This window comes from Anomaloglossus baeobatrachus, chromosome 3, assembly GCF_048569485.1.
Source record: "Anomaloglossus baeobatrachus isolate aAnoBae1 chromosome 3, aAnoBae1.hap1, whole genome shotgun sequence".
In the NCBI taxonomy this organism is placed as follows: domain Eukaryota; kingdom Metazoa; phylum Chordata; class Amphibia; order Anura; family Aromobatidae; genus Anomaloglossus; species Anomaloglossus baeobatrachus.
In genome coordinates this window covers 421,619,845-421,646,185 of record NC_134355.1, presented here as the reverse complement: position 1 = coordinate 421,646,185, position 26,341 = coordinate 421,619,845, and the positions used below count along the sequence as shown (strand labels likewise).

The 26,341-nt window shown below is 45.8% G+C and overlaps 1 protein-coding gene across 2 annotated transcripts in view; it reads right to left on the bottom strand.

Annotated features, from left to right (window-relative positions):
• TDRP (testis development related protein) overlaps window positions 1-26,341 on the bottom strand; it is a 230,344-nt gene that overhangs the window by 161,223 nt on the left and 42,780 nt on the right. The window contains exon 2 of one of the 2 annotated variants that reach the window (XM_075338467.1): window positions 19,510-19,604. In XM_075338467.1, coding sequence (XP_075194582.1) covers window positions 19,510-19,587 — 78 coding nt within the window. In that variant the 5' untranslated portion in view covers window positions 19,588-19,604. Of the gene's footprint in view, window positions 1-19,509; window positions 19,721-26,341 lie in introns of those variants that run through there. The other variant, XM_075338466.1, reaches the window with a different exon arrangement.

Genomic DNA, 26,341 nt, shown 5'->3' with positions numbered 1-26,341 from the left:
CTAACAGGGGGAGGGGATAACTCTGAATACCTCCCAGATATTATCTGATCCTCAGCTGCTGTCACTAAAGAAGCTGCCGATTTTATAAACTTTACTTTCTTGGGTTTCAAAACCTAAACATGCGAGCTGACCACTAAAGGTATGTATAGACTCAGCCTGATAGTGCCAGTACAGCACTCGATTTAGGTTATATACGAAAATCCTGGTGATTGGTTCCCTTTAAGTTAATAACCAGTCTGAATAGGCACAGTTAGTCATATAGATCAAGGCAAGTATGGAAGTAATCTGACCTAACTTCCCTAAAAAGAATCTACTTAGTCTGAGAGCCACATTTATCACGCTAATTCCTTCATTTTTCTGACATCCCGGCAGTTCGCCAGTATTAGTTACCTGTGGGATAATCTGACAATATCTAAATAAAAGAAGATGATATGAATCACACCATATTCACTTACAAAACAGAAAATAATTCCAGTTTGGATCCATAATCTAGAAATCTGATATTTGAATTCTAATTTGACCACATTACCTTCACATAGGGCCTCTAAGTATACAATATAAATAATTAACCAATTGGTAAATAATTAATAGAAACATTAATGGTGACGTCAATTCAGAAGGGACCAGAAAATATTTTTACTGTAAAAGTGGATAATAATTCAGCTACATGAAAGGATTACATACCCCTCTGCCCTTCATTTAGTAACAAGTCTCTTCCATTGGGAAACACTGACAAAGGAACCGACGTGCAAAACACTTGGAAACGCTTTTATCATGGTGACACTTGTGTCTACGACATGAAGGCCTTATGACAAGTAAAAAATAAATTATATTGTAGGCACTCAATGTGACACAAAATGAAGAAAAGGTCACATATGGCAGAATAAATCGGCTGTGAATTATGTGTTAAGGCTGCTTTACAGGCAGCGACATCGTTAGCGATGTCGCTAGTGATCATACCTGCCCCTGTCGTGAGTGCGTCACGGGCAAATCGCTGCCCGTGGCGGACAATATCGGCAGTGCGCGTCATACACACATACCTTACTAACGACGTCGCTGTGGCCGGCGAACAACCTCTTTTCTAAGGGGACGGTTCGTGCGGCGTCACAGCGACGTCACATAGAGGGCCACCAATAGAAGCAGAGGGGCGGAGAGCAGCCGCATTCACGTCACTCCCACCTCGTTGCCGGAGGACACAGGTACGGTGTTGTTCGTCGTTCCTGGGGTGTCACACGTAGCGATGTGTGCTGCCTCAGGAATGATGAACAACCAGCGTCCAAAAAATAATCAACGATATTTGGGAAATGAACGACGTGTCAACAACCAACGATATTTGCGGTACTTGGGATAGTTAGCGGTCGCTCGTAAGATTCACACGCAACTACGTCGCTAACGAGGCCGGATGTGCGTCACGAATTCCGTGACCCCAGCGATATCTCGTTAGCAATGCCGCTGCGTGTAACGGGGCCTTTACACGCTGATATTGATGTGAATTGTGAAAAGAAGACTTTCCAAACATAAAGCCAACATATCTTAGGGCTCCTTATAAAATGTAGCTCTTATTAAAGAAGCTTTCTCAGCATATACTACGGATGACTAAAGCGGGTTTTACACGCTACAATATATCTAATTATGTGTTGGCGGGGTCACGTCGTAAGTGACACACATCCGGCATCGTTAGTGATATTGTAGTGTGTGAAACCTACGTGCGATTGCGATTGAACGAATAAACGTTGATCGCATACACGTCGTTCAAAACCTAAAAATTGAATGTCGGGTTGTTCAATGTTCCCGAGGCAGCACACATCACAGTGGGTGACACCCCGGGAACGATGAACTGCAGCTTACCTGCGTCCCGCGGCTGCCACTGGCTATGCGGAAGGAAGGAGGTGGGCGGGATGTTTACGTCCCGCTCATCTCCGCCCCTCCGCATCTATTGGCCGGCTACCGTGTGACGTCGCTGTGACACCGAACGTCCCTCCCACTCCAGGAATTGGACATTCGCCGCCCACATCGAGGTCGTATGGTAGGTAAGTACGTGTGACGGCAATTAATCGTTTGTGCGACACGGTCAACAAATTGAACATGCCGCAGATACGATGGGGGCGAGTCACATCGCATACGATATTGTATGCTTAATTGTAAGGTGTAAAGCAGGCTTAAATATTCATGTTCGGATTATTCGTACCGAATACCTAGGTTGCCACAAATAACAAACCTAATGCAACTTAATAGGGAACCCGTCATTTTTCTTGAAGATTTCCCAGAGAAATGCTTGGGCTCACCATTGACTTGCATTAGGTTCGTAATTCGTGACAAATACTGGAATAATACTAGTTATTCGATACTAACAATTCGGACCTGAGTATTTAGTATTTGCTCATCACTTCTGATGACCTAACCTTTGGATAGGTCATCAATATTAGATTGGTGTTCCCAGTTCTTGGCAGCGGCCACTACACACTAAACAGGCCTGTGATGTTCAGTTGTGAGGCCAGATCTAATAGCATAATATAGCTGCTGTTAAAGGGAATCTGTCAGCAGGATACCAAGTGTCCCCGTCTCCTCTCCCCACCCCCCCAAAAAAAAAAAAAAAAATACGATAGGTGCATATAACTCCATCAAACACAAGTACAGCAATACCTTTACATAGCCGGTCTCCTCCTCCATTACTGAGAAATTAGCATTTGAATTGATACACAAGTGAGGCTGAAGAACTATTGTTGATGTGAAGCCTCTGCCACTCCAGCTCTATTCCTTGCCTTGCGCCGCCTGCTCATGCTTGACTGACACCTCTATGCTGTGTGACTTCAGACATGGGAGCCGTCTGTCAAGTAAGAGGGGTTGCGCTCAGCGGGGAATAGAGCTGGAGTGACAAAGGCTTTAAAACACTGACTTCTCAGGAACAGAGGAACTAACTGCAGTACTTGTCGTTGAAAGACTTACATGTGCATATATATAATTTGGGGTATGAAATCCTGCTGACAGATCCCAGGCTTGTTTTAAATTGTCATCTTTGGGAACGCATTGCTCCCGTGCCATGGTGCGCTTCTGAAGATTACCAACTTGGCCCAGCAGCATGATTATGCCGATGGTCTGCACGGCACGCTCTACGACAATGCAGCGTCAGTGAAGGAGAGCACGGACTGTAAAGATGAATGGATGGCGCCCTCCGGACATCTTTACATCAAGTTCTTTTAAAAAGCACTTTGTGTATTCTAGAGGATGGAGAGGATTACACTTGCGAAGTTGCTTGTTTTATAAGCACTTAGCAATTTCAAACATTACACTGCTCTACATCAATTTTGCTGAATACAAAGATAACAGGATCTGTATGAATTTTGGTGTGCCAAATCCAAAAATCGCACCCGGTTTCTCCAATCACATGTTTTTTTTCCCACAAAAAGCTGTTTACTAAGGACTCCAACAGTAATATTGTAACATTATATATCATTTTATTTATATTACTTAGATATGCTGAATACGCAAAGAAAAAACAAAATTATGCAATCAGTCTAAATGATAGGAAGACTGCGTAAATGGAACCTGTCAGGTCCTGTATGCACCAAGCACCCAGTACCACGAGAAGTTCTGGGTGCACAATTCTAATTCCTGCATAAGGCTATGTGCGCACGCTGCGGATTTACCGTGGATTTTACCGCGAATTTGCTGCAGAAAATGTGCTAACATTTCTCCAGTCATTCCCCAGCAAAACCCGCAGATTTTCCGCTGCGAAATTAATGTGCATGTCACTTCTTTTCTGCAGGTACTTGCGTTTTTTGCCATAGATAATGGTGAAAAACCACAGGGACCAAGCCATGGAAAAACCACGGCAAAAACGCGTCAAATTGCTGCAAAAACGCGGGTGCGGTATTCTGCCAAAGGGTGCAGATTTTTCTTAAGAAAAGTTTCTTTTCTAGTGCACACATGGCCTAACTGAACTGTCCCTGTATCTAGTAGCATAGATAAAAAGACCTTTAAAATTGACTTTTCTTAAGAAAAATCCGTACCCTCTGGCAGAATACCGCACCTGCGGTAAAAACCGCAGTAAAACCGAACCCGCGGTTTTGCCGCGGGTTAGTCCCTGTGTTTTTTTACCATTATCTATGGCAAGAAACACAGGTACCTGCAGAAAAGAAGTGACATGCTCATTAATTCCGCAGCGGAAAATCCGCGGGTAAATCCGCGGGTATAAAAAAAACGCAGTGTGCGCACAGCATTTTTTTTATACCCATAGGTTTTACTGGGGAATGACTGCAGCAATGTTAGACACATTTTCTGCAGCAATCCGCAGGATGCGCACATAGCCTTAGAAAAAGTATTTCTAAAGATCCTTTATAATGTGCTAATAAGGCCAGGGACTAGTCACAAGGCCGTTACTTCCCTTGGCTAGTCGGCCCCCTTAGCATGTTCGCACGCCCCTCTGGGTGTAATAATATGCTAATGAATGCGTAGAGTCAGAGCCATGGTCGCTGTCACCTCTCTGCTGCCCCGTGCCCGACGCTGGAGTTCAGCTCAGTGTGTATGATCAGAACGTCCCTGGACTTAGGCCTCGATGGGACCACTGAACTGGGGACAAAACACAGTGTGAAAGCACCCTTATTAATGTTTGGACAAGCCCATTAAGCCTATAAAATACCCATAAGGCTAAGAACGCACTTTGCTTTTTACTTGCTTTTTCGCTGCTTTTTCAACTGCAGCGTTTAATGCCAAAATGGATGTGTTCTGCTTTTCAAGCAAATTCTATGGGAATTTGGTTTTCTAACACGCACTATGCAGTTCAAAAAAGGTGCCTTTTTGTTGCAGAACTTTGGTCAAAAACTCAGCTTTCCAGTGCAAAACCCAAATGGCAAAAACAACTGACATGTCAATTGTTTTTGCCATTTGGGTTTTGCACGGGTTTTGTAACGCTATGACGCCGAACGCCCCTCCCCCTTGAAGGAGGGATTGTTCGTCGGTCATAGCAACGTCGCTGTCAAGGTATGTGTGTGACGCTGCTGTAGCGATAATGTTCGCTACGGCAGCGATCACCAAATGTCGCACGGGCAACGGGGGCGGGTGCTATCGCGCTCGACATTGCTAACAATCGCTAGCGATGTCGCAGCGTGTAAAGTACCCCCTTACATTCAACATTCTCCCTTTTGTCAAATCTCAGGTGTAACCCAGGCCATTAAAATCCCTATGTATTTGGTTTCTTTATTAATGACTTATGTACTGGATAGGCCTAAATAAAGATCTTACCAAATAAAACTGAGGATCAAATACCTAGTTAATATAAACAAAGCAAACACTTATATGCTGCATTACACAAGACTGGTGGTTCTTATACACAGTGGATGGAAGCATAACCTAACGGACACCAGCTTATAACCGAACACCACTGGAAGCTCAACATACCTCCCAAATGTCCTGGATTCCGTGGGACTGTCCCAATTAGAGGGCTCTCTCCCACAGTCCCGACTCTTCCCCATCAGTGCAGTGAATAAATTAAACTCTCATCTTCTCTGGTTTACTAGGACAGCCGGGACTCAAACTCATGAACTCATATCCATAGGCAGCAGCTCTACCATTGAGCTACTTCCTCTATTGAAAGACATAGGAAGATTTGGTAATCTTGACCTGTATTTCAGGCACTAAAACCAGAAGTAGAATATTTAGATAGATAGATAAATAGATAATATATAGATACATCATAGATAGAAAGATACATGATAGATAACTACATAGATAGATATATAGATAGATCTATAGATAGATAAATAGATAGATACTGGATCCCTTTGTAGGTGAAGAAAAGAGTCAGATTCATTTGCTCACTAAAACTACTATAAAGAACTGAGAAAAGAAAATACAAACATAAATATTTCTTTATGTCCCCCCCCCAAGATTCAAACCAGCAACTTTCAAACGTGTTCAGAGCCCTTAGCTGTTGAGCCACAATGAATGATGATGTCAGAGGGAGGATTTTATATTGATGAACCTACAATGCAGCAGATTACACATGACATAGCGATCCATTGTACAGAGCAGTATCTCTAGCTCCTGTATTCTAAGGGGAGAGGAAAAGAGATTTTTTTTTCTTCTAATAAAATGACTGCAAATAATACAAAAAAATTAGAACAAAGTAATTTTGATTGCTTTTTTTATAAAATAATAAACATCACAAATTGGCAAATAACATGGTCATATTTGGTGTGTCTGTAATCAGATTATTTATGGGGATCGGCAAATGGTGCAAAATATTGGAGCAATTTATTATTTTTCTTTATTACAACCCATAAAAAAATTTAATAAAAATGCATTGCTGAGGCCGATTATTCTCGGGAGAGTTTTCATGACCAGAAGTTCATTTATGCTTGATCTGAGAATGCCCAGAATAAAATGACGGATTTGTTGCCGGATTGCGTCATTTGACATACACTGACGGATTCCGGAGCCCATAGCCTTCTATTAAAAACATCCATCGGCATCCGTTTTTCCGCCGCTGTAGAAAATTGTTACATTTTGCGTTGCTCCAGCCCAACAGTCAGTCACTAAACGACTGATCCGCCACACGGCAGATGAAACGCAGGGCCATCAGTCACAATATGTCGCTAAAACAAGTCTATGGGGAAAAAACAGAATCCTGCTAAATATTTTGCAGGATACCGTATTTCCTTAAAGCGACAGATTGCAACTGAAGGAAAAAAATGGAAGTGTGAAAGCAGCCTTTTTTGATACGTTTGTTGGAGATGTGAATCCTGAAGCTTATAAAGAGAAGAAAAACAACAACAGTTCAGCAGAGTCTTTAGATGCACCAAGGGTTTAAGTTTCATGACGTCTCATCCACTTTGCTTGGACATTTAGGCCATGTTTACATAGAGTGTAAATGCTGCATTTTTTTCTGCTGCTTTTTTGCACATTTATTCTGCTGTGTTTAATTATCCAAGCAAAGTAGATGTAATTCCATGAAAACACGCTGCTGAACTCTGCGGTTTCGCTGGGTTTTTTTTCTCTGGAGGTTTCTATGTGGAGCTTAATAAAATGCAGGAAAAAGCTTCTCTGTACAATAAAAACACTTAAAAATGCAGATTCACATCTGAACCAAAAGCACATTAAATAATGGAGAAAAGGCAGAAAAAAATCCATCAAAAATGGAAAAATCAGAAGATTGTTATTGTGTAGTTTGGTGCAGACAGAAACAGAAATCACAGAATTTATGCAACATGTGAACACGGCCTTATAGGCACAAATAAGCAACATGTCATATAGTGACGCTTATATAAATATAAGAAAATTCTGGCTGCTATGACTGTGAATGAGCAGTCCAGGACATCTGCTGAATGACCCTTACTGCCAAATGGGTGTGGCTAGGGGCATGGCCAAAATTCGCCGCGGCGCCCCACAGTGTTTGTCCTACTTTCCTTTCTTCAAAAGTTGGGAGGTATGTGTCAATGACTAGATGTATATCCAAAGCTGAGCTCACGGCTCCGTAGTGTGGTCATATTAATATATGCAGCAGGACATCAATATTTAGTTCAAAATAATGGAAAGAAGGGACCTCGCTCCAAACTGGAAAGAAGGTACCTCGCTCCAAACTGGAAAGAAGGGACCTCGCTCCAAACTGGAAAGAAGGTACCTCGCTCCAAACTGGAAAGAAGGTACCTCGCTCCAAACTGGAAAGAAGGTACCTCGCTCCAAACTGGAAAGAAGGGACCTCGCTCCAAACTTTTTGCATTTAATGGATCAATTTTTATTTAAAGGGAACCTATTACATGTAAAACATGCTATTAACATGTAGATTTGGGGTTAATCTCTAGGTTAATAGCATTTAAAACCTGTCTGGCGCCTGGACATTGAACCCCGCTACTTGGAGGAAATTTGGATCAAATTAGTACACGCCGAGATAGCTTTATACACAGTCCATAAGTCCCTGAGTAAAAACATTGATGTGCAGTACCACGTAGATTTCCATCGGTTGCTTTGATGTACATATAACACCTGGTCTGTATACGTTTCATACGTTCATCTGAACACGCCATAGGGCTGTTTCATGTTGCGTTTTGCAGCGGTGTTTTCTTTATGCAAACTAAATGCTGCTTTTCGCAATACCAGCAAAAGCTATGACATTTTAGAAATCTCATCACCGCGCACAACTGCTTTTTTTTTCCTGACTGAATTGGATAACTGCTGCGTGTCAATTCTTTCAGCGTTTTTGATGCAAATTTCACCTATACTAATGAGTGGGGAAAAATCTGTACCAAAAACGTGCATAGTTTACAGTGTTTTTCCTACCAAGAGATGCAAAACTTGTGCACAAATTTCTGCACCAGATATGTAACGTATTCAGTGCACATAGCAATATTCTTGCACAAGAACCATCTGGAGAAAACTGTGAAACCAGTGAAGGTTTTTTTTTATTTTAATGGGGGCAAACATGGTGAGAAGGGACAAAGATGTTACGTGACTAACCCCACGTTGGACAAGAGAGGCGACGTGACCGGCCCCGCGCGTAACAAGAGAGGCGACGCGACCGGCCCCGCGCGGGACAAGAGAGGCGACGCGACCGCCCCCCCCCCGCGGGACAAGAGAGGCGACGCGACCGGCCCCCCATCGGGACAAGAGAGGCGACGCGACCGGCCCCCACCGCGGGACAAGAGAGGCGACGCGACCGGCCCCACCGCGGGACAAGAGAGGCGACGCGACCGGCCCCACCGCGGGACAAGAGAGGCGACGCGACCGGCCCCACCGCGGGACAAGAGAGGCGACGCGACCGGCCCCACCGCGGGACAAGAGAGGCGACGCGATTGCCCCCCCCCCGCGGGACAAAAGAGGTGACGCGATTGCCCCCCACGCGGGACAAAATAGGCGACGCGATTGCCCCCCACGCGGGACAAGAGAGACGACGCGACCGGCCCCCCGCGGGACAAGAGAGGCGACGCGTACCAGGGATGTGGGGTCGGTAAGCCAAACCTTCAACTCCGACTCCTCAATTTCCCTTGCACCGACTCCGACTCCACGACTCCCACATACATTGTTTATAGTTAAGTGAAAAACTTATTGTAGGACAATGTGAACATCAGACATTTAATCATTTGTATGATAAAATATATTTATTGGAATACAACTTTAGAACACAAAAAACTGTCATAAATTGTAAATATGTGATATATATGTAATCTACTGTATATTACATAGTGTATCTTGTGTGTGCATACTATATATATATTTATATATAATTACATAGTGTATTACATATTTACAATTTATTACAGTTTGTGTTCTAAAGTTGTATTCCAATGAATATATTTTATGTTCTATCTAAAACATCTTGATTATCGTATCATAAAATGATTAAATGTCTGATGTTCACATTATACTACAATAAATTTTTCACTTAAATATAAGCAATATACTAAATGTTATTATTTAGTATGTTTTTTTGCCACTTACATAGTGTATTACATAGTGTTATATATATGTGTGTGTGTGTGTGTGTGTGTTATATATAACACTATGTAATAAACTATGTAAGTGGCAAAAAAACAGTTTTCAACAAAATATGGTAAATACCATTTGTGCAGTCTATGAATTTGCTGTAAGAAATAGAATTGCCTCCATCAGATCCTCCTTCGCAGATGACCTCAAATCTGACCTAATAATTTTAAGGCTAGAGAACAACCTCTCTACAGTAACTTGGGTTGGAGGCATAGCCGTAACCACATGGGCAACATCTCTAACAATTTCCGGGTATAAAGGAATTTTGTCATGGACAGTCAGTGTTGATGAATGGTTGAATTTTTCTATTTCTTTGAGACAAAGTGAAAAATTTTGCTGAAATCTGGTAAATCTGCTGCTATAGGAGATGGAATGAAATCTTTTTCCTTGCGGCAACGCTTTGCCTGCTCCATGTCATCCAAATACTTGTCAAAGTTAAACTCCTCATCTGATGAGGTTGAAGATATGGCAGCAGAAGCACTGTCAGGCCCCAAGTCCTCTTCCGCCAGGCAGTCCTGTAGCCGCTCATCCTAACTGCTACCTCACTCAAAGCTTCTTTTCCTCTAATAAGCTGTTGATCATCAAGCAGTATACGATGACTGGGGTCCACATAAACAGCTGCCAGAAGAATTTTATTTCCAATATCTGTGTCTCTCTCCGTTTCATTGAAGCAGAAATGCCATCTGCGATTAAACCTCCTCTTTGGGACAGGCAAAATAGCAAGTTCTTCCACTCCCTTATGAAAATGCGTTAAAAAATGAGTTAAATCCTCAGCTTGTAATTTTTTAGTCACGGTAAATGGGTGATTAAGCAATTCCTTCAATTCAGCCACCGGTGTCCATTGACCTTCATTTAAGGTTACTTGAGGGTTCACCATATCTATAAGAAATTATTTTAGTTCAACCAATCGGTCAGTCATTAAATAAGTGCTGCCTCACCGAGTGGCTTGATCAACAATAGTCCCTTTCCCAGCACGTCTCTTCAAGATGGAATCAATTTTAGGGGTTCTTGCGGCAATAACCAATTTTCTCACTTTTCCCATCAGACTTCCAGCATGTCCGCCCAGTTTCACACATCCGACTTTTCGCCGGATGCGGCGCACGCCAGTACAGTACGATACAGTACAGTGGCAGCGCCACAATTTCCGGGTCACATGACAGCATGTGACCGGCGTTTGTCACGCTGCCACTGTACTGTATACACTGTACTGGAGTGCGCCGCATCCGCCAAACCGGCGAAAAGCCGGATGTGTGAAATCAGGGTCCCTTTTGCAGACTATCTCTTATTGCCAGCTGCAGCGTGTGCACAATACAGCGCATGTGATGAATATGAAAGTGTTTTGAAGCAGCTTCAAGATCATCTAATCCTAAAGTATCATTTTGCTGTTCATCTGTTGTAATATCTGTTTGTTCCTCAGTTACATGAACAGCACTGTGGCCTTCCATCTCAAACATACTAAATCCTAAATTTTCTTCTAGCTGCTGTTCATTACTCTCATTCATCAGTGTAATTGTACTTATCAAGTTTGAAGCATTGTCCGTTACAATGGCAAGAACTTGTTCTTTTTTGAGTTCGTAATCTTGCTGAACTTTTTCCACTAAGGCCTGGAGAAACTGGCTGGTGTGACGAGCTTTAGTATCTTTTACTGCCAGTGTCTTGCTAACAATTTCTTTCTTGTCACAAAAATATCAAACACTGATGGCGAAATAATTCAGTGAAATGCAGTGACTCTGGGCATCCCAGCAAAGGCAATGGGTTTCTAGGTAGGACATTCAGACACAGCGTTTTGTGAGGATCCGTTTTTGTGCTCAAAAACACATCCTCACAAAGAATGAGCATGTCAGTTTGTGGCGTTTTTCTAATCTGCTTTTGCTATTGAAAACATTATCTATGAGCTCAAAAACCTTTCAGGTGATGCGGTTTTTTAAAAAGCCGATCTGCTTTTGCAGCTAAAAAACGTATCCTCAGAAAACGCAGCAAAAATGCTGTGTGTGAATGTAGCCTTAGATCAGGAATAGAACAGCCATTTATAGGACATTTCATAACTTTCCCAAATTCCTATGAAAAAATATTCAGCACACTCTGCATTGCACTCCTGTCCCCAATTTATTATATATTTTAGGAGTTGGAGGCTGTCCATTTTATACCGACTCCACCAAAATGAACTCCGACTCCACGATTCCGACTCCACAGCCCTGAATTGCGTACGGCCCCGTGCGGGACAAGAGAGGCGACGTGTATAGCTCAATGCAGGATTAAAAACATGACCCACTTAAAACATGACAATATACAACTTGTCCTTAACTGTCAGAACCGTAACAACCCTGCGGCAGCAGCCCATGTATCTAGGATGGCACAATCCATTTTTAATTTCCCACGGATCAGTTTGTCCTCCTTTACGTACAAAGCCACCAACAAGAAACATCAACAAAGCAAAATAACATACATAGTGAAGACAAGGTACCAATGAGTTCTCTAAAGTCGTCACCAGGGCAGGGCCTGGCAAGGCTTGTACTAGTATAGTAAAGAAACCCTGTCCTGGCATCCATGTGCCACTGCTGTGCCTGGGACAGCAGCGAGGGCTCGGTAACTTGTTGCTATTTACAAACCCCAGGCTGACAAGGGGAGCAAAGCCATGTGGAGCAGGTCTCCTGGGCACCACTGAGGCAGGAATAACACTTCAGCTGCCAGGCAGAGATAAAGGAGCCTGGCAGAGTCATCATGTCCCTCTGTGCCCCAGGCAGTAAAGAGTGCTGTATGTTGTGCCTCTACTGGCATTGCTTAGTGTAAACTGCACATCATTATCCAGGAAACAAAGCTGACCCACAAGGAGAGACGACTAAAAATACATCATGGCAAACTCAGAGCACAATGACCAAGCACAGCCGACTATGCAATGCGCAGCAGAGCTGGATATGCAGCAGTGCTGGATCTGTAACGCGCGGCACAGCTGGATACGTTACGCTCTGGATACGTAACATGCAGCAGAACTGTATATGTAATGCAGATACAATCATATGAAAAAGTTTGGGCACCCCTATTAATGTTAACCTTTTTTCTTTATAACAATTTGGGTTTTTGCAACAGCTATTTCAGTTTCATATATCTAATAACTGATGGCTGAGTAATATTTCTGGATTGAAATGAGGTTTATTGTACTAACAGAAAATGTGCAGTCCGCATTTAAACAAAATTTGACCGGTGCAAAAGTATGGGCACCTCAACATAAAAGTGACATTAATATTTGTAGATCCTCCTTTTGCAAAAATCACAGCCTCTAGTCGCTTCCTGTAGCTTTTAATGAGTTCCTGGATCCTGGATGAAGGTATATTTGACCATTCCTGTTTACAAAACAATTCCAGTTCAGTTCAGTTTGATGGTCGCTGAGCATGGACAGCATGCTTCAAATCACCCCACAGATTTTCAATGATATTCAGGTCTGGGGACTGGGATGGCCATTCCAGAACATTGTAATTGTTCCTCTCCATTAATGCCGGAATAGATTTGGAGCTGTGTTTTGGATCAGTGTCTTGCTGAAATATCCATCCCCTGCGTAACTTCAACTTCGGCACTGATTCTTGCACATTATTGGCAAGAATCTGCTGATACTGAGCTGAATCCATGCTACCCTCAACTTTAACAAGATTCCCGGTGCCGGCATTGGCCACACAGCCCCAAAGCATGATGGAACCTCCACCAAATTTTACTGTGGGTAGCAAGTGCTTTTCTTGGAATGCCGTGTTTTTTTGCCTCCATGCATAATGCCTTTTTGTATGACCAAACAACTCAATCTTTGTTTCATCAGTCCACTGGACCTTCTTCCAAAATGTAACTGGCTTGTCCAAATGTGCTCTTGCATACCTCAGGTGACTCTGTTTGTGGCGTGCTTGCAGAAACGGTTTCTTTCGCATAACTCTCCCATACAGCTTCTCCTTGTGCAAAGTGCGCTGTATTGTTGACCATCTGCAGCAAGATGAAGCTGCAGGTCTTTGGAGGTGGTCTGTGGATTGTCCTTGACTGTTCTCACCATTCTTCTTCTCTGCCTTTCTGATATTTTTCTTGGCCTGCCACTTCTGGGCTTAACAAGAACTGTACCTGTGTTCTTCCATTTCCTTACTATGTTCCTCACAGTGGAAACTGACAGTTTAAATCTCTGAGACAACTTTTTGTATCCTTTCCCTGAACAACTATGTTGAATAATCTTTGTTTTCAGATCATTTGAGAGTTGTTTTGAGGAGCCCATGATGCCACTCTACGTAGGAGACTCAAATAGGAGAACAACTTGCAAGTGGCCGCCTTAAATACCTTTTATCATGATTGGATACACCTGCCTATGAAGTTCAAAGCTCAATGAGGTTACAAAACCAATTTAGTGCTTTAGTAAGTCAGTAAAAAGTAGTTGGGAGTGTTCAAATCAAGAAATTGATAAGGGTGCCCATACTTTTGCACCGGTCAAATTTTGTTTAAATGCGGATTGCACATTTTCTGTTAGTACAATAAACCTCATTTCAATCCAGAAATATTACTCAGTCCATCAGTTATTAGATATATGAAACTGAAATAGCTGTTGCAAAAACCCAAATTGTTATAAAGAAAAAAGGTTAACATTAATAGGGGTGCCCAAACTTTTTCATGTGACTGTACATAACACACAGCACAGCTGGATGCGTTATGCGCGGCACAGCTGGATGCATTACGCGCTGGATATATAATGCGCAGCAGAACTGGATATGCAACACATATACATAACGCGCGGCAGAGCTGGATGCGTCACGCGTGGCAGAGCTGGATGCAGAACACTGATATGTAACACACAGCAGAACTAGATACGTAACGTGCGGCAGAGCTGGATGCGGAGTAGAGCTGGATACGTAACGTGCGGCAGAGCTGGATACAGAACACAGATATGTAACACACAGCAGAGCTGGATACGTAACGCGCAGCAGAGCTGGATACGTAACGCGCAGCAGAGCTGGATATGGAGTAGAGCTGGATACAGAGTAGAGCTGGATACGTAGCAAAGCTGGATACGTAATGCGCAGCAGAGCTGGATACGTAGCAGAGCTGGATACTTAGAGCTGGATACGGAGTAGAGCTGGATACAGAGTAGAGCTGGATACGTAGCAAAGCTGGATACGTAATGCGCAGCAGAGCTGGATACGTAGCAGAGCTGGATACTTAGAGCTGGATACGGAGTAGAGCTGGATACAGAGTAGAGCTGGATACGTAGCAAAGCTGGATACGTAATGCGCAGCAGAGCTGGATACGTAGCAGAGCTGGATACTTAGAGCTGGATACGGAGTAGAGCTGGATACAGAGTAGAGCTGGATACGTAGCAAAGCTGGATACGTAATGCGCAGCAGAGCTGGATACGGAGTACAGCTAGATACGTAGCAGAGCTGAGTACGTAGCAGTAGCAGAGCTGAGACAGCTTCATTATTTGCAGTTCATATAAACTTATCAGGATCAGTTGAATGTTTAAGGCTATGTGCACACGGTGCGTTTTTCTCGGCGTTTTTCGGGTGCGTTTTTGGCCTCAAAACTGCATGACTTTGCTTCCCCAGCAAAGTCTATGAGTTTTCATTTTTGCTGTCCCCACACAGCGTTTTTTTTCAGCTGCGTTTTTGTGGTGACCACAAAAACGCAGCATGTCAATTATTCCCGCGTTTTTCACTGCGCTTTTCATCCATTGAGTTCAATGGGATGTTGAAAGACGCAATGAGAAACGCAAATAGCTGCGTTTTGGTGCGTTTCTAAGACCAAAAACGCAGCTATAAGCGCAGGAGGTGGGTAGTAAAGTGACGTGTACAGGAAGAGGATTCCTTCTGTCAGTATAGACAGAAGCATGAATCCTCCCGGTACCGTCACCGCCGCGTCCATCTCCCGTCCTGTGCATGTCAGCTGCCGTGCGGCGCCATGTACAGGCAGGAGGTGGAAGCGGCTGCGAAAACAAAAGTTAACAGTAGAATAAAAAAAAAAAAAGTTATACTCACCTGTGTGCAGCCTCGCGGTGCCATGCCCGCTCCCAGCTCCTGTCACGGTATCGCCGCTCCCGCTCCGGCTGTGTGCAGTCTCCCCGGGGCAGGACCTTGCTTGCAGGACCTGGCGATGGATCACCTGATGCAGTCACCTGACGCATCAGCTGATCGAGTCTCGGGCTGACGCGGGCGCCCGGCCGGTATCAGCGGATGCGTCAGGAGACTTCATCCCTGATTACCGGCAGCTGCTGCAGCGATCGGACAGGATCAGACTCCCGCCCCATCGCTGCAGGAGCTGCCGGTAATTCAGCACATAAGTGAGTATTTTTTTTTTCTACTGATGCATCTGCTGATTGTATAATCGGCTTTTATACAATCAGCTGATGTGTTATGTGATTCACATCCTTTAACCTGACACATCATCTGATCGCTTTGCCTTCCAGCAAACCGATCAGATGATATTGGATCCAGATTGGACGGCGCGGGACCCTGACCCAGGATTACTGCGGAGGGGGGTTCTTTATTTCAATAAAGATGGAGTCACTAATTGTGTTGTGTTTTATTTCTAATAAAAATATTTTTCTGTGTTGTGTTTTTTTTTTATCTTTACTAGAAATTCATGGTGGCCATGTCTAATATTGGCGTGACACCATGAATTTCGGGCTTAGGGCTAGCTGATAATATACAGCTAGCCCTAACTCCATTATTACCTGGCTAGCCACCCGGCATCAGGGCAGCCGGAAGAGTTGGATACAGCGCCAGAAGATGGCGCTTCTATGAAAGCGCCATTTTCTGGGGTGGCTGCGGGACTGCAATTCACAGCGGGGGTGCCCAGAAAGCATGGGCACCGTGCACTGTAGATTCCAATCCCCAGCTGCCTAGTTGTACCTGGCTGGACTCAAAAATGGGGCGAAGCTCACGTCATTTTTTTTTTAAATTATTTCATGAAATTCATGAAATAATTTAAAAAAAAAGGGCTTCACTATATTTTTGGTTCCCAGCCGGGTACAAATAGGCAGCTGGGGGTTGGGGGCAGCCCGTACCTGCCTGCTGTACCCGGCTAGCATACAAAAATATGACGAAGCCCACGTCATTTTTTTTTTTGGGGGGGGCAAAGAAATCCTGCATACAGTCCTGGAAGGAGGATGCTGAGCCTTGTAGTTCGACAGCTGCTGTCTGCTGTCCTGCATACACTATTGGATCGAGGATGCTGAGCCTTGTAGTTCTGCAGCTGTCTGCTCTTCTGCATACACTAGTGGAGAATGAAGAACACATTGAAGAAGGAAATGACATCAGACCTTTTTTTTTTTTGTTCACTGATAAAAAACGCATAAGGACGCAGTGAGCAAAAACGCAGCAAAACGCAGCAAAAAAACGCACCAAATCGCGGCAAAACGCGTGCGTTTTTTGCCGCGTTTTTTCGACGCAGGTGCGTTTTTAGCGGCCAAAAACGCACAAAAACGCAGCGTCAAAAAAACGCAGCGTGTGCACATAGCCTAACGCTGCAGAATTTCTGCACAATCTGCGCACCTTAAGTGGGCTTTACACACTACAATATATCTTACGAGATGTCGGCGGGGTCACGTCGTAAGTGATGCACATCCGGCATAGTCAGTGACGTAGTTGCGTGTGACAACTACGTGCGACCCTGATTGTTCGCAAAAACGTTGATCGCATACACGTCGTTCATTTTCTAAATATTGTTCGTTTTGTTGGTATAATGTAACGTTTGACACCCTACCAACGACAAGCCTCAACGTTCTTATATACGTCATATGCGATGCCATGCCTCACGCCCACCGCTATGATTGGTGGTACCAACTGCGTAACCAATTGTCCTTCGTGCTTTATAAGGCGCATGCTACTCGTGTAATGTTAATCATTTATCCCTGTCTGCGGTCCGGTAGATCTAACGAGATATTGATCGATGTTACATCGTATAGAATATGCACGTGTGACGGCTCAGAGACGACCTATGTACAATCTCTGCAGATCGTATATGCGACCATCGCATACGAGATCGCATATGAAATTGTAGCGTGTAAAGCAGCCTTTCGTTTACTTGGGTTTTTACGTGCGGTTTTGACACTGTTTTTTTATCGCATTTTTGACGCTGCGTTTTTTGTCTCTGCTGTGTCATGCTTTAAATAAAGTTGTTTTGTTTTTGAAACTTCCAGGCACTGACATCATTGGGTGCAGATTACATGAGTTTTTGGTGCGTTTCCACCGCATAAACGCACCAAAAATGCATGTGTGTCTTTTACCTGTGGATTTTTTGCATCTAATGCAAGTCTATGGGGGAAATCCGCGTAGAAAACTGAGCGTTCCCGCAAAAGAATGTGGCATGATGCGGCCTGGAAAAACGCACTGCAGACCAGTTTACACAGGGTTAAAAAAAGCCCAGTGGGCAGGAGATTGCTATAAATACATACACTTTGTACTGTAAAACATTGCATTTTGAAAGCTGCAAAAATACACAACATCATAAGGGCGAATTCGGGTTCAGTCACATCTGCGTCTGAAATCTGCGCGTGCAATGCGAGAGAAAAAAATATCACATTGCACCCACACCAATGCTGAAAAATAGGGCAGAGCATATCTGCTAGTTTTCCCTCTCAAAATTCGGCATGTGGGGCAAATCGAAGCATGCTGCGAATGCCTGTGTACCTCACCAATACAAGTCAATGGGTGCAATAAAAATGCAACACACTGTCTGAAGCTAGATATATACTGTCTGTCCACACCGGGAAGAGCCGAGGCGAAGCGCCAGGATTGGTACATTCATTGGATGCGCCACTTCTGGGGCGGCTGCGGCCTGCTATTTTTTGGCTAGGGAGGGCCCAATAACCATGGGCCTCCTCAGTCTAAGAATACCAGACCACAGCTGTCTGCTTCACCTTAGCTTGATAACAATAATAAGGGGGACTGCACGACGTTAATTTTTTTAAATGATTGAATTTGGGGCTAAAAACAAGGATAAACACCCTATAGTGCCATATGAAAAGCAAAGGGTGCAAGATTAGAATATGTGGGGGGTGGGACATTATATATATGTGCACATCTGTATATACCTCTATCCATTCATCTATTTAGCTTTTGACAGTATGTAAAACTCCATGTTAAGATTGCATGTCACACGGATGACAGGAACGTGACACGGATAAAAGGGATGTCACAAACATCACATGCATGTCACAGATGTCGCACGGATGACAGGAACGTCACACGGATGACAGGGACATCACACGGATACAGGAACGTGACACGGATGACAGGGACGTCACACGGATGACAGGGACGTCACACGGATGACACGGACGTCACACGGATGACAGGGATGTCACAAACATCACATGCATGTCACAGATGTCACACGGATGACAGGGACATCACACGGATGACAGGCACGTCACACGGATGACAGGAATGTCACACACATGACAGGGACATCACACGGATGACAGGAACGTCACACGGATGACAGGAACGTCACACACATGACAGGGACATCACACGGATGACAGGAACGTCACACGGATGACAGGAACGTCACACACATGACAGGGACATCACACGGATGACAGGGACATCACACGGATGACAGGAACGTCACACACATGACAGGGACATCACACGGATGACAGGGACATCACATGCATGTCACAGATGTCGCACGGATGACAGGAACGTGACACGGATAAAAGGGATGTCACAAACATCACACGGATGTCACACGGATGACAGGAACGTGACACGGATGACAGGAACGTCACACACATGTCAGGGACATCACACGGATGACACACAGAGACTAGGAGAGGGGGAAAAGCGCACTCGCATCTCACTCCAATTGCAGCAATGGAGCTGTATTGTACACTCAGATGTGAGTGAGCACTAAGCTCGCGGGGGCTGGACCCTCAGTGGCCCTCAGGCTGGGTACATGGATGAGGATTTCCTGTGGTGCTGCCGGTCACCCCTGCGTCACACAATCCCTAATGTCCCGCACTCCCGAGCCCCGTCCAGCCCCGCACATCTGGCTGCCCCTCCCGGTTACCTGGGGGTCCGGCGGAGCCTGCGCTTCTTCATCAGGTGTCTCCTCTATGAGAACTTTGCTCTTGTTCAGCTTCCACATGTCGCGCGGTCCCGGACCTGTGTGCGGAGAGCGGAGAGTCACAGCGGGCACAGAACACCGGAGCGCAACTTTATACGGGGCACAGCGGCAACTCTATCCTAGAAACAGGAGCCTGCAGCGGCGGCTGGGAGGGGCGGGGCGCCACGGAGGGGCGGGGCTCACAGGGGGCGGGGCTCGGAGGAGGGGAGAGAGCGAGTCACTGAGAGCACAGAACACCACCGGAGCGCAACTTTACGGGGCACAGCGGGAACTCTACAGTAGAGACAGGAGCCGGCGGGGTGCCGGGAATGGCGCACAGCGGGCACAGAACACCGGAGCGTAACTTCATACGGGGCTCAGAGGGAACTCTATCCTAGAAACAGGAGCCGGCAGCAGCGGCTGGGAGGGGCGGGCTTACAGGGGGGCGGGGTGTGGCTCGGAGGGCGGGGCGCGGATGAGGGGCGGGGCTTACAGGGAGCGTGAGTGCACGATGGAGGCAGATAACACTGGGAGATAACAGGACAATGAGTGGAAGGAGGGGGGAGGCGTGACGTCACGGGTGGAGCTCGGGGGCGCCCTCCATCAGCTGTTACCTCTACCTCCCCAACATGGCGTCGCAGGAGGCTGTAATCCGAGGCGCCTCTGCGTGTCCTCCCCCATCCCCAGATATACACGGGCGTCCAGCCAAGGAATAACGTCCTATATATAGAGGAGCGCCGGTACTGGTGCCAGGGGAGCGCCAACATGGAGCGGGCACTGCGTCTGGTGCCTTACAATGTACAATAATAGCACTTGGTGTCTTGTGTCTCCATGGTTACGGACTACAAGCCCCAGGTAGTCAGGTCCTCGCCCCTCCATTTGCCAATCTACCAATGTTCCTCCTGCTCGAGCGAGGGCTCAATGACACTTGTATCACGGATCCACCGTATTTTTACGTTTTTCACCTACATGCATTTTTTTTAAAGGGGTGAGGACAACCCTTTAAAAACTAGGACAACCCTTTCTGATTCCTCATGTTTCCCCCCAGGTAAAATCATAAAGCCCATACTCACATCCCATACCCGCCCCCTTGCAGCCCGGGCTCGCGATGTCGGGGGTCACATGGGGTTGTGACGTCACACGAGCCCTTCTTCTGTCTCACCAATCAGCAGGATGTGACCACTCATTTCATGTTAATTGCTCATTCAGTCCAAAGGTGGGGAGACAGAAGAAGGGCTCGTGTGACGTCACAACCCCATGTGACCCCCGGCATTGCGAGCCAGGGTACCCCTGAAGGGCGCCGGTATGGGAGGAGAGCATAGGCTTTGTCATTTTACCTGGGGAAACATGGAATCAGAAGGGGTGGTCCTAGTCTTGGACTACCCCTTTAAGTCACTTTTTTTGTTTTCTGGTATTCGTCTTAAAAGAATCCCGCACCTGCGATAAAAACTGTGGTAAAACCGCACCCGCGGTTTGCCGTGGATTTACCGCAAGTTGGTCCCCGCTGATTTTTACCATTATCTATGGCAAAAAATGCAGGTACCTGGAAAAGAAGTGACATGCTCATTAAATCCGCAGCAGAAAATTCGCGGGCATAAATAAACGCAGTGTGAGCACAGCATTTTTTTAAAACCCATAGAATTTGCTGGTGAATGACTGCAGTAATGTTAGACACATTTTCTGCAGCAAATCCGCGGTAAATCTGCAGCGTGCGCACAGGGCCTAAAAAGACAGAAAACTGGAAAAAATATTCTAAGTGTCGAAATTGCAAAAAACAAGTTCAATTCCACAATTTTGTTTTTTACTTTTGTATTTACCATGTTCACTTTATGGTAAAACTAACAAATAAGGAATAACGTTTGGAACACCATTCTATGTCTGAACTGGGTGCAAAAACCTAAAAAAACATCACTATGGGGAGATAAGGTATGCACACCAGTGACTATGTAAGGGGAATACATGTAATAGCAGAAACTGCTGTGTGAATACTGACATGAAAAATTCAATAGCTGTATGTAAGAATGAAATGTGAAAAATGGAATCTGCATTACTGCCATGAATATATGAATAAAGAGAAATTTAGCTACTGAATTGATCAATGTAATAGAGCCCCAACACTACGCCAAAGTATTTCTCTACGTTGGGGTCCCTAGCTTGTGTGTGTCCTCTCATGCAGTTAAAAAACTTACCGTGTATGGGAAGCTGAGACCCAGGCTATTTATGCATATGATATGGATTGGCAATAGGTGTGGTTGGGGAGGGTTCACAAACGAAAAACTACTAACAATAAGGAATAACGTTTGGAACACCATTCTAAGTTTTTCGTTTGTGAACCCTCCCCAACCACACCTATTGCCAATCCACATTATACGCATAAATAGCCTGGGTCTCAGCTTCCCATACACGGTAAGTTTTTTAACTGCATGAGAGGACACACACAAGCTAGGGACCCCAACGTAGAGAAATACTTTGGCGTAGTGTTGGGGCTCTATTGCATTGATCAATTCAGTAGCTAAATTTCTCTTGATTCATATGTTTGTAAGGGGTAGTCGGACCCCTGGTAGTGAAGGAGCGGTTTTTCCCCCCCTGAAGACGCTACAGTAGTATGGTGGCAAATTGTAAATGTTGATGGTAAAATGTTACCTGTCATAAACTGTTTCCCCACTAGGTGCCAGTGTAGAGCAGTGGTTCCCCTGGTAACAGTGGCAGGGAAGGAAGGGGCAGGGCAGCCTAGGTGGGGAAGGAAGGGTTCTGAATGCAGAGTCCAGTGTGCAGTGAGATGTGAGAGGCGAGCAAGCTCGGTCTGAGGTGACGGGGCAGAGTGTGGGAGTGAGACGAGGCAGTCAGCCTGAGTGAGTACTCTTGGCTAGAAAGCAGAGGAAACCCATGAGAAACGGTGGAAGAGTTGGGACTAGTCCGGAGCCGGTGGTGTGTACTAGAGTGGAGTGCAGCTATCAGGGGGATAACAAGTGGCCCCTGCAGGCGAAGGTTAGTGCCCTGACAAAGAAGTGGAGAGGTGAGAACTTATCCAGAGCCGGTAGTGTGTGCTGGATCTGCCCTACAGTAAATCCGGGTTAGAGCGCAGCTACTAGGGGGTTAACGTATGTCCCCTGCAGGCAAAGGAAAGTGCCCGTAGAGAAAAAGGAAACCGTTTTTGTAGAAAAGGACCTGTAACTTGTAACGTACTAAAGTAAACCATAGATGGGGGGGTGTGTGTGTGTGTGTGTGTGTGAGCTGAGGCTGCACAGGGTGGGTGTGTGTGTGTGAGCTGAGGCTGCACAGGGTGGGGGTGTGTGTGTGTGTGAGCTGAGGCTCCATAGATACCAAACATGTATAGTTTTTTTTATTTAATTGATGAAAAAATAAATCTACAATTTGTAAAAAAGAAGTGACGCCTTAGTTGCCATTTACTAAGACCAGTAATGTTCTCATTTTTGGGGATCTCTGGGATGGGTTATTTTTTGCACCCTAAAGGGGGCTTTACACGCTACGACATCGCTAAAGCGAACTCGTTGGGGTCACGGAATTGGTGACGCACATCCGGCTGCATTAGCGATGCCGTTGCGTGTGACACCTATGAGCGATTTTGCATCGTTACAAAAACATGCAAAATCGCTCATCAGTGACATGGGGGTCCATTCTCAAATATTGTTACTGCAGCAGTAACGAGGTTGTTCCTCATTCCTGTGGCAGCACACATCGGTACGTGTGACACCGCAGGAGCGAGGAACCTCTCCTTACCTGCCTCCCGGCCGCTATGTGGAAGGAAGGAGGTGGGCGGGATGTTACGCCCCACTCATCTCCGCCCCTCCGCTTCTATTGGACAGCAGTTCAGTGACGCAGCTGTGACGTTGCTGTGACGCTGAACGAACCGCCCCCTTAGAAAGGAGGTGGTGCGACGTCGCAGGGCAGGTAAGTAGTGTGATGGGTCTGGGCGATGTTGTGCGGCATGGGCAGCGATTTACCCATGTCGCACAACCGATGAGGACGGGTACCCACGCTAGCGATATCAATCACGATATTGCAGCGTGTAAAGCGGCATTTAGCTGACGTTTTTACCAATACTATTTTGGAGTAGACGCGATGTTTTGATCGCCTTTTATTGCAATGTTGCTGCTGCCCAAAATAACTTTTCAAATGGGTTTTTTTCTTCGTTCCGCAGTTTACCGATCAAATTATTTATATCTTAATAAATAGATCGGACATTTCTGAACGCAGCGATACGAAATATGTATATTTTGTCATTTTATTGTTTTATTTTCAATGGGGCAAAAAGGGGGATGATTTGAACCTTTATGGGGTTTTTTTGGGGGGGTTGTATTTTTTTTTTTTTTCCATATTTTTTAAATCTTTTCTTTTAACTTTTTATTGTTTTTACTTGTCTCCTTAAGCTGGTGTCACACATAACGACGACGACAACGACGTCGCTGCTACGTCACCATTGACGTGTGACGTTGCAGCGACGTCCCGTCGCTGTCGCTGTGTGTGACATCCAGCAACGACCTGGCCCCTGCTGTGAGGTCGCCGGTCGTTGCTGAATGTCCAGCTTCATTTTTTGGTCGTCACTCTCCCGCTGTGACACACACATCGCTGTGTGTGACAGCGAGAGAGCGACGAAATGAAGCGATCAGGAGCCGGCACTGGCAGCTGCGGTAAGCTGTAACCAGCGTAAACATCGGGTAACCAAGGGAAGACCTTTCCCTGGTTACCCGATGTTTACGCTGGTTACCAGCCTCCGCTCTTGCTGCCAGTGCCGGCTCCTGCACTGTGACATGTGGCTGCAGTACGCATCGGGTAATTAACCCGATGTATACTGTAGCAAGGAGAGCAAGGAGCCAGCGCTAAGCAGTGCGCGCGGCTCCCTGCTCTCTGCACTGTGACATGTAGCTGCAGCACACATCGGGTTAATTAACCCGATGTGTGCTGCAGGAGAGCAAGGAGCCAGCGCTAAGCGCGGCTCCCTGCTCTCTGAACTGTGACATGTAGCTGCAGCACACATCGGGTTAATTAACCCGATGTGTGCTGCAGGAGAGCAAGGAGCCACCGCTAAGCGCGGCTCCCTGCTCTCTGAACATGTAGCACAGCGACCTTATGATCGCTGCTTCTGCTGTGTTTGACAGCTAAGCAGCGATCATAACAGCGACTTACAAGGTCGCTGTTACGTCACCGAAAATGGTGACGTAACAGCGACGTCGTTGTCGCTGTCGTTTAGTGTGACACCAGCTTTAGGGTACATGAACCTGTGATCATCAGGCTCCAGCCCGCATAGACAGGAACAACACAATCGTGGACGTACCGTTAAGTTCAAGGTCATGAAGGGGTTAAGGGAACTTTCTATACGATTAATGCTGCCGAAACCACAAGCAGCATGAATACTATCCGGCCGGCTCTTCACAGGTCTCCTCATATGTACACATGAAGGATGGTCCTATCTTTCACCCACCGTCACGCTGGGAAGAGCACCAGAATAATCACGTCTCCAGACTCCGGCTATGGTTCCGAATCTTTATATATGTTGCATGTTGCAAAGATTACTTTTATCCCATAGAAGTCAATGCAGGTTCTGTTTTTGTGTGTTTGACTTGTGCTGCTTCTTTGTCATCTTAATTTCAGGACAACTGTGACAAAAGCCATAGAAAAGTTAACCCTTTCCAGAAGTGGAACAGATATGATGAAAAAAATGACAACTCAGGTTAGGGTCACACTATCGCCCCGTCATAAGAACAGAACTGCTACAAGAACTCGTATTATATCTGACAAAGGGCAGAAAGCGGACCCATTTTTCTATGTGGTTTCTGTTTGTGAGTCCATCATTTTACTAGGAAAAAAAGTACAAAATGTTTTGACGGGACTTGCAATGTAGTCTCCAACAAAAGAGTGGGACTACCTTTACAGGACAATATGGTGTGCCGCCCCAGCAGCAGTCCAACTGCTCGGATCCAGGGTTGCTGTGGCTCGAGGGTCTCCGGACCCAGGGGCTTGCGGCCACTTCAAATGTAAGGGGATATTTACAGGGGATGAATATTCGTGACGCCACCTGCGGGTTGCGGTAAGGGGATTACCGCCGCTACCAATGGCAGATGGTGTGGGGCAGCCAGATGTCAGCCCTCCGCAGGTAGGGAAAGCCTCGGATAGTGGGGATTTGGTAAACGGGTAGCTTACTTGGCCTTGGGAAGCGAGGTGCAGGGGTCAGGTTACTCACTGCGGTAGTCGTGGTGTTGGATCAGGTGGATTAAGCAGACACACAGATGGTAAACCAAAGTATCTAGGCATCGCAGTCTCTACGGGGGGAGCCCGTCCAGGTCCCGCTCCCACCAGTGTCACTTGGTAAGCCCAGAGCCCTGCCTCCGTGCACAAATTGTTTTACAGTTGTGGCCCCTTGGCTTGACGCTTTCGGGGCCCCGCTATCCATGTGTATGGCATCTGTGCTCTTGGTGGCTGGCTCTTGGGATTTCAGTGGGTTGTGTATTTTGGAGAACCCTATCCCCCGCGTTGTGCTGATGCCTCCAATCTCAGCTCTTGGGGAAAGTTCATAAAGAGACTAAACTCCACAGGTCAATTATCAGGCTGCTTGAAGCTACTCCCCGATCTAGGGTCCTGTACCCCGCCGTACCGGTAAGGTGGCTGGGCTTTCTGGTGCCAACAGTCCTCCTAGACTGCGTCTGTTACACTCCTGTCTAGTGTTCCTAATACCGGTCCCCGACTCCTGTGGTCCCGGACCACCGTTTGCGACCCAACCTGTCGCCTCCCTGGGAGCTCCAACTCCCTGCTCCTCACTCTCTGAGGGCTAACTCTG